Raw genomic sequence first — 9,409 nt, 5'->3', positions numbered from 1 at the left:
TTTCTCAAATGGTTACTTTTTGTGAGGTGATTGAGTGGCAAAAATGATTGCTTTTCAAAGGAAAAAAGTAAACTTTGTTATTGAAAAATGAATAAAAGAAAAAGAAAAAAGAGAAAGCGAAAAACAGAAAATGTGGGGAAATTGGGGGAAAAGAGAGGCAGAGAAGGGATTGAATGGACAGAAGAATAGAAAAAGGCTGAAGAAAATCCAATGTCTATAAACACGGAATCCCCGACAACTCCTCCGATTTTCGATGCAATTGTCTGCTTTTAATATTAACTAGTAAAAACAAATAAATAACCTCTAATAAAATAAATAATATATATGCTTGTTTTAAAATTTTAATTACTACACCATTTAAAAGTGAGATGATATAGTAATTTTAGTTGCTTCTAAATAAATCATCATATTATGATAATGAGATCTAGTATTTTGTGGATTCTTTGCCTGGTTTACATCATAAAAGACAATCTAAGATTTTTCCTTTGTTATTCACAATTACATTTTTGCTAAACACAAACTCGCTACACATGTTTCGATTGATATCAATTTGTCTGAAAGGTCACCCACCACGGGTGGTTTCTCTTTTAAAAATTTATCATTGTTTTTCCTAAGTTGTTTCTTATTTGTTTTTGTCAACAACAATAATAGGAATAATGTAAGATTTTTATTTTAGTGTTTTCATATCATCATTACTTCCATAAAAACTCTTCTACATCGCATTAAAATAAAAATTGTACTCATAATTAAGTTATTAAATAAATATGTCAATATTTTGATATTTAATGTAATGCAACAATTTTTATTATAATACAATCACATATTTGCCATTATAATTACTCTCATATATAAAAGGAATATGTATCGTCATATATATATGTGCGCGTGTGTGAAATCGTATAGTTTTAATTCAAAATAACTAAAGAGTGTTAGTTTTTGTTTTAAGATTATTTATGTCATACATACATATAATTTCAACATTGTTTTCATAAAAGATATTATGGATTAAATTTAAATGGTAAAAAAAAATTATTCTCACTCTTTTTTCCATAGATTATGAAATCCTAAATTTATAATTTTTATTTTTATTTTAAATAATGAATTTTGTCCCTATTATTTTCATAAAATAAGTTTTATTTCTTTAAACCTTTTCAATAGTTTCGGTTAAAAACATTTTTTTTTTGGAAAAAGGTAGTCTTATTTATCTGTATTATTAAATGTAAGAATAATTTAAGTAGTTAAACTTTTTATTTTAAAGATTTTGTTGGTTTTACAAATGATGAAAAAAGTCATCTTTTAAAAGAAACACAAACTTGTTATTATTAAAAAAAGAAAAATTTGCAACAATTTTTTATATTTGAAATATTAAAATAGATACATCATTTATAATTTTTTAAGTGAAATATTAAACTTTTTTTTTTTTGCCACAAATCTCAAAATTCTAATTTTAATATTTTTAATTTGAAAAAAAAGTTTATTTATTAAATTTAAGAATAAATTGGGTAATTAATTTTTTTATTTCAAATATCTTGTTTGTTCTATAAAATTATATAAAAAAATTAGATTGTTTTTGAAAAAGAACGAAATCTTGTTGTTGTTATTATTATTATTATTTTATTATCTATATACCAATAATTTCAATTTTGTGTTAGGTTTAAAATAGTAAAATAAAAACTTCATTTATAACCAAAATATTAAACACTGTGTGTATCACCAAATCTCAAAAGTTTCGATTTCAATATCTATGTCAATATTTTATGGTCATGAAAAGGTCTATTTTTTTATCATTATTATTTTTTAAATTAATCTTCTTATTTCCAAGATATAATAGTTTAATCTATTTCATTCATTAATTTAAAGAGGTTAACAAAGAGTTTTAACTTACTTTGTATTAGTTATAGTGATAAATTTATGATGTAATAAAAAATATAAGAAAATTAAAACTAAAAAAAATAAATATAAATATGAATCACGATTCATGGTGTGATTTGAAGATATAGCTTTTAGAATTAAGTTGAAATCAAAATTAGAAATTCAAATTTAACCTAATATCTCACTAATATTCTCCTCATATCTCCCTTCCCTAATTTTTTTCAAATTTAACTCCTTTCCCCATTTTGAGAAAAATATAATTCCCTCATTGAACTTAGAAAAAAAATTAAAATAGGCTAAAGAAGTAGCTACACATTTTTAGAATATTCTCGACCTTCCTCCATATCTCTTTATTTCCTAATTTTCTCAAATTGGTTTTCCTTTTGATTTCCTCACTATTATCATTCTTCTCCATCAAAATAGAGAATATGTTTTTTATTTTAGAAAAAAAAATATTCAAAATATTCTCACCTCTTCTTTCATATTCCCTCTTCCCTAAATTTCACAAGTTAATCTCATCTCTTATATTTCCTCATCATTCTCACATTTATCTTCATCAAAATAAAGTTCTTACTTTAAATTAAATTCTAAAAATAAACCCCTAATGTGATTAAAAGAAAAAATGAAGTATATCAATGATGACTTACATTTTTTGTTTGCTTGATAATGCTTTTGTTGAAGATGTTGAGAAAAAAAAATGTAGGGAAGAAAACACCTACAACTAGACACAAAAAAAAAAACATCAAACAAAAAAACTTAAACAAAAGAAAGAAGAAGAGGAACAAAGTGTTCGCAAACAAATGTAAATCAAAATAAAATAAATTCAAAATTTTCTAAAAAATAAATTTAGAATGTTTTGGTGGTGAATTAGAGTAAATATGCATGAGGACTTACATATTTTTTGTTTGATAATATTTTTTCCAGGATGCTGAGAAAAAATATACGGAAAACAAAAGGAAAAAAGAAGAGGAATAAAGTGTTGACAAATAAATATAAATCATAAGAGAAAATAAAAATTTCTTAAAAAAAATAATAAATGTAGAATAACAAATATAGGATGGTCGTTACATTTTTTTTGTAAAAGCAATGAATAGAAGAAAATGACTAATGGTCTCTTTATATATAGAAGTGTTTGATAAATCGTCTCCTTTGGGGAGAGCTATTTTAAGAAAATGGTATCTTTCGTGAAAATATTAGATGTTATAACTAACTATTAAAGGAGGGTGTGATAGGAACATGTTTAAAAGAGAATGGTAAAATAGGAAGCTGAAAATTCTTTGTGACCTTCTTTTAATATAATATAGATATAGATATTTATTAAAACCAATCTTTTTCTTTTCTTCTAATAAATAATAATAATAATAGTTGAAAACGACATTTTAATATTCAATATCTCATAAACATAATAAAGGTAATTGCAATCAATTACACAATTATAATTATAAATATAGCAAAACTTAAATAAAAATAAATAAAATCATCAAAATATTTAAATTAACAAACAAATATTCCACATTTTTCTATATAATTTAAAATATTTATCATTTATATTATATTAATAATTGCTACATTTTGTTTTTTAAAATAATTTTTTTATGATGCATTTTAGTTTTATTCCTCACGTCGATGTCAAAGCTATGCAAATGTGAAAACATGGATAGAAATATCGACAAGTTGATAGAAATTTAATACCATCACTTCAATTAGTTTGCTTATTTAATTATTGTTCAAATTATCATTTCAGTCCAAATTTTTTTTATGTTTATATCTATTTGGTTCTTGATCTTTTAAAATTGTCTAATTAATTCTTGAATTTCAATTTCGTCTAGAATAAATCCCTAAACTTTACGAAATGACCTAGTAAATTTCTTGATATTTCAATTTAATGTACATTAAGCTTTTGAACTTGAAAAAGTGTTTAATAGATTTTTTCTTTTTTACTTTCAAATTTATGTCCATCTAAATTTTTAACTTTGTATCTAATAGGTCATTTAACCTATTCAAATATTTTTTTTAATTCATATATGTACTAAACATAGAATTAAAATTTTAGAATTCCATCAAACATAAAATTCAATTTTGTATATAATAAACTAGTTTATAATTAATCAATTGTTATAAAAATTTAAAAATATGAGGGACCTAAGTAGTACAAAATTGAAAGCCTAGAGACATGCTAAACACAAAATTTAAAGTTTAAGCTATTTTTAGATAATAAATTGAAAGTAATTGGAGGACTAAACTCATAATTCAATCTTTTAAATAATAAATTTTAGGAGATAAACTTAATCAATTTTAACTACAAATTAAAATTTTAATTTAATCAATTTGCACATTCAGATAAACTTATAATCTAAAGTTTAAACTTCGATAAATGTTGAAAGTTTAACCTTCTTAAAGTCCTTCCTCCATATACTGTTAAAAAAAAAAAAAACAACAAAAACAAAAACAAAAAAAACTCTTATCAATTTAATGAATGCATGTTAAAAAATTTGTACAATATGATATCGATAAAACTTAAGGCACCGTTTGATAATCATTTCTTTTTCTTTTTTTTTGAAAAATTAAACCTATTTCATCCACATTTCTTATAATAATTTGTTTCTTTCTTAACTACAATGGTTGAATTCTTAACCAAATTTCAAAAATAAAAACAACTTTTTGAAAGTTATTTTTTTAGTTTTTAGAATTTGGTTTCGCATTTTTTAAATCATTGGGGAAAAATAGATAATAAATGAAGAAATTTGAGGTGGAAGCAATGTCTATAGGCTTAATTTTCAAAAACAAAAACAAAAAAATAAAATGACTACCAAACAGGGGCCTAAAAGAAAACAACATTAGAGAGTTTTTTCTTTTTTTTCTTTTTTTTTGTTAAAATTTATGAATTTTGGCAAAATTATTCAACAAACAAACTTAAAATTTTTATTAAAATTAATGAATTAAAACTAGTGGACGAATTAATGAAAATTGAAATGAAAGTAAGAATTGTAACACTTATGTTTATGGTTTAATTTCATGATATAAAAATGGTAATATTTTTTTTTTTTAGAATAGGTGATATTATTATACAACAACAAGGAGGATCCCATAGCTCGGAATCAAGGCAACAAAACAACAAAGCACAAGCAAAGATAGAGCATCAAAACCAAAACAAAGCCAACAGGATAAGATCAGAACAAAACTAACACATAAATGCAAACTCGCAAACCACCGGGAGGATAGGCAGAGAGAAGAACCCAAAACCCCATAAACTAGGAGTTACAGCAAAACGGAGAATAATGTGAAGTTCAAAAGGAAAAAAAAACATCCGTACACACACTAGATACAAGAAGGTCAACCCGCCAGGAAGTAGCACAAGCACAAACCGTAGAGACCATAAGGTGAACCAGGGAAGACACCGACCTCGGTCGACCTCCATGCAGCCGCCGATTACGCTCCTGCCAGATGTAGTATATGGACGCACACCAGAAAACATGGAACAACTTACTACGTAACCCCTTACCCGACCCCACTCGACACAACCAACTTAACTCTACATCCCAACCAGCCACCCGATGCGTCGAAACCAACTGATGCAACACACTAGACCACACCTCTCTCTCAAACCTACACTCAAAAAATAAATGATCCCGCGACTCCACACCTCCCCCACAAAAAAAGACAAACCTCCCCCCCCCCCCTCTTTCCCCCTCTGACAACACACCCTAACTCCTTAACCAATCCCGCGTACCCAACCTGTCCCTCACTACTAACCACGCACAGAAGAAGTGACGCGGAATACCACCCCCCGCCCATAAAATACCAGCCCAAGACACCCTATGACGACGAGGACGTATACTCTCCCAAGCACTAGCATCCGGCACCCAAACCCAATAATCCTCTCCCCTCACCCTAGGCCCCACTACCTGGATAAAACCCCAGATCTCAAGCAACTCCAAAGACACTGTAGGCCACCTCCAACCTCCCTCACCATCCAAGAACTCCGACAACCGCGCTTCCAAACTATTCCTTGCATCATGAACCCTCGTAGACCTATATGAATCCAAAATCGCGCCCCCAACAAGACCGTCCATCACCAATCATCAAATGAACCAGATGCTTGAATCTATCTCTACTTCGCAAGATAGCCCTCAAGCACCAAGACCTCCCAACCTCACTTCTAACAGCCCACAACGACCACCCAAGCCACCCAAAGTGACCCCGATTTAATTAAGAGAAGCTAGAGCAGCTTCATAATAATAGCCTGGTTCCAAGAGACCACATGCTTCACACCTAAACCTCCCCCTCCCCCCCCCCCCCCCCCCCCCCCCCCCCCTCTTTCTCCCAACAGCACGCACACCTCATCCCACGCCACCCGTGCACCACCCCGACTCACCACACTATCGTTCCATAAATAACTATGTAATAGACGATCAAGCTCATGAGTTACACACGCAAACAACACAAATATGCTACACCGAAAAACCTGAACGGACTGTAAAACAGACCTAACAAGCTGCAACCTCCTAGCAAAAGAGAGAGACCTCACTGCCCAGCTTCTAATACGAGTTGTAATCATCTGTATCAAAGGCACACAATCCATAGACCTCAACCGACCCACCAATAAAGGTAAACCCAGATACTAACAGGCAACGAACCAAAAGAGACTCCTATATATGCAGCTAGTTCCTCCACCTCCCTAGACTCCACATCTGCAACAAACATGGAACTTTTCCCAACATTTACAACTAACCCAGACAGCTATACAAACTCTGTCAATACCTGTATCACAAACTCAGCTGCATAGAAAATCATCAAATCGTCTGCAAAAACTAAATGAGTTAGGCCCAAGTGCTCACATCGATCATGGAACCTAAACCACACAGGAGGTTTATTCAACAACCTAAACAAGACCTCCATCACCATCACAAACAAAAAAAGGAGACAATGGATTCCCCTGCCTCAACCCCTTCCTATCAGGAAAAAACCCTTCAAGGGAAGCATTAATAATCACAGAGAACTTAGGCGAAGTTACACAAGACCTCACCCAAATAACAAACTGAAGGGGCGTACCTATAGCTAACAATACACCAAACAGAAAATCCCAATTCACCGAATCGTAAGCCTTCTGAAGGTCTACCTTTAACACACAGCGTGACTTCCCTCTGTTCTCCTTATAGCTCCCCACGAGCTCCTGACACAATAAAATGTTATCAAAATTCGACCTACCCGGAACAAACACAGACTGATTACCACTGATGAAATCAGGCAACCACAACCGCAATCTCTCAGCTAAGATCCTCGAGATACACTTATACACAATATTGCAATATGAAATAGGATGAAACTTCTTCATACGTTCAACTCCCCGCCTTTTAGGGATGAGAGTAATAGGAGTAGAATTAACTCTACCAGACAGGTAACATGTTTCAAAAAAATTCAGCACAACGTCACAGAAATCATCCCCAACCACACTCCAAGTAGCTCTGTAAAAGTCCTCCGAAAACCCATCAGGCCCAGGAGCCTACTCAGACTTCATCGAGAATAAAGCCTTCTAAATCTCCTCCCGACTCACTGGTCGACTAAGTGCCTCCACCCCCTCCTCGAGTCAACTGAATTGCACAATATCCCCAATTCGGGCAGTAAGATCCCTATACCCCACATGTTGAGCCCCTAAGAAACCCCAAAAGAATTCTACCGCCACCCCTGCCACCCTGCCATTCACATATGGCGAGTTCCCCCAGCATCCACGACCATAAATAAACCACTGCAGCTGCGATGAGAACGAACACAACGATGAAAAAAAGTTGTGCTCATATCACCTAACTCCAGCCACCTATCTCTAGCCTTCTGCCGGAGCGACGCCTCCTCCAATCTTGCCACTAACCAAAACACCTCAGTTGCCCGAGTCTCCTCTGCACACACCGACTCTAAATCAAGATTCCTTTCTACCGCAGTCTGAGCAGCCTCCATATCCTGCCTAGCCGCCCGCACTTCATCAGCTAACATAGAGATACGTCTACCAAATGATGCACGAAAAACCCGCTTCACTTCCTTTAAATTTAGCACAAAACTAACCATAGGAGACACATCCTCAGACCTTCTCCACACTAACCTGATAGTGTTAAGAAAACCCTCTGCCTCTGCCCAATGAGAAAAATAACGAAACGTAGGAGGCGATCTACTCCTCGTCTCCCCTGTAGAAACTAGAAGAGGGCTATGATCAGAAATCCCCTACTGACCAACCCTAACCTCCGAAAGCTACCTTCTATGCCTCATTGGACAAGCATCGATCCAAGCGGCACAAGATACCATTCCCCTGAAGTTTACTAGTCCAGGTAAACCAGTTACCTGTCATACCCAACTCAACAAGATTCACTTCTAATAACACCTTATCAAACTCCTCCATCTCCCTCAAACTAGGGCAACCACCAAAATCATTCGAACTACTATGAATAGCATTAAAATCCCCCAAAACAACTTCAGGAAGCTGCCACGAGGCACACACATCAATCAACTGAGACCACAAGTTCCTCCTCTCGCTGACATGATTAGAGGCATACACCGCACCAATATGTACCCTAGCACTAGATACAATATCCACTAAGATTCCAGAAATGGATTGATCCCCATTGACATCAATGCAAACATTATAGACATTCTTCCACCACATCACCCAAATCCTCCCAACTTCCTGCACACTATAGCTACATACACAACTCCAGGCATCACCAAACCTACCCATCACTATACCAAAATTTTTACGACGAACCCTCGTCTCAAGCAAACAACAGAAAGTAACAGAGGAGGAAGCAAGAAAGTGTACCACCACCCTACACTTAACAAGGTCATTCAATCCCCTAACATTCCAGGAACACCAAATCATGAATCTTGCAAGAGATCACACCTACCACTTTCCACTAGGCCTTTGCCCAAACTCCCGAACATCCCATCCATAACAAACAACGGATCAAGATCTGCCTGCACTAGAGCCAATGACAACGAGTCTCCCCTCTTATCAAACAAAACATCAAACTGATTACGATCATCAACATGCTTTACAAACCCCGTAATTCTAGGGGATCCATAAACTACTCTGCTCTTCAAGGGCGCCATACCCGGTGACCCACTATCACCCCTATGCCCTACACCTCCTCTATCACACCTACGTTGACTAACCATAGTAAATTCTTCAACCCTCTCCATGCCCATAATCTCATTCACTAGGCTAGCTCCCCTCGCACCCATACCCAAGTCCTGCCGCTTCCTCACACTCTAAATTCCCCCGTTCTCCTCCAAACACCCCTCATTGACTGCCACCATACAGAACTCCTGACCCTTCTCCACACCCTGTTGCTCACACACCACCCCAATATGCCCAAAGGAACCACAGCAAGAACACCAACGAGGTTTCCACTCATACACTATTGGAATAATAAACTCCTGACCCCGCATTCTAATAGTGACTGAATGGGGCATTTACGAATCACCGTCCACCTAAACACAAACCTTCGCATACGATAACCGTCGCCGCTCTCTTGTTGTAACATAAAAAGAG

General features: G+C 34.0%; 1 protein-coding gene across 1 annotated transcript; it reads right to left on the bottom strand.

Moving 5' to 3' along the window:
- Positions 1 to 6,091: 6,091 nt before the first annotated feature.
- On the bottom strand, positions 6,092 to 9,099 carry LOC150037474 (uncharacterized). Its single transcript, XM_090312018.1, has 8 exons — positions 8,798 to 9,099; positions 8,203 to 8,711; positions 7,674 to 8,048; positions 7,509 to 7,624; positions 6,840 to 7,375; positions 6,634 to 6,724; positions 6,212 to 6,493; positions 6,092 to 6,115 (listed from the first exon to the last, which is right to left on the bottom strand). Exons 1-8 carry the CDS (start codon positions 9,097 to 9,099, stop codon positions 6,092 to 6,094), a joined length of 2,235 nt encoding a protein of 744 aa, XP_090168144.1.
- Positions 9,100 to 9,409: the final 310 nt, after the last annotated feature.

The sequence above is a fragment of the Benincasa hispida genome, chromosome 3 (assembly GCF_027475165.1).
Source record: "Benincasa hispida cultivar pf3 chromosome 3, pf3_genome.v1.1, whole genome shotgun sequence".
NCBI classification, from domain to species: Eukaryota; Viridiplantae; Streptophyta; class Magnoliopsida; order Cucurbitales; family Cucurbitaceae; genus Benincasa; species Benincasa hispida.
This window is presented reverse-complemented; position numbering and strand designations above follow the sequence as displayed.

Excerpts from the sequence above, each read along its gene's own strand:
- LOC150037474 (XM_090312018.1), bottom strand. The coding sequence starts at position 9,099 with ATGGGTGCGAGGGGAGCTAGCCTAGTGAATGAGATTATGGGCATGGAG. Across the intron at positions 8,712-8,797 it reads TTGTTTGTTATGGATGGGAT|GGGATTGAATGACCTTGTTA; the intron begins GTTCGGGAGTTT and ends CTGGAATGTTAG. Across the intron at positions 6,494-6,633 it reads CAGCTGAGTTTGTGATACAG|TATCTGGGTTTACCTTTATT; the intron begins GTATTGACAGAG and ends GTTGCCTGTTAG.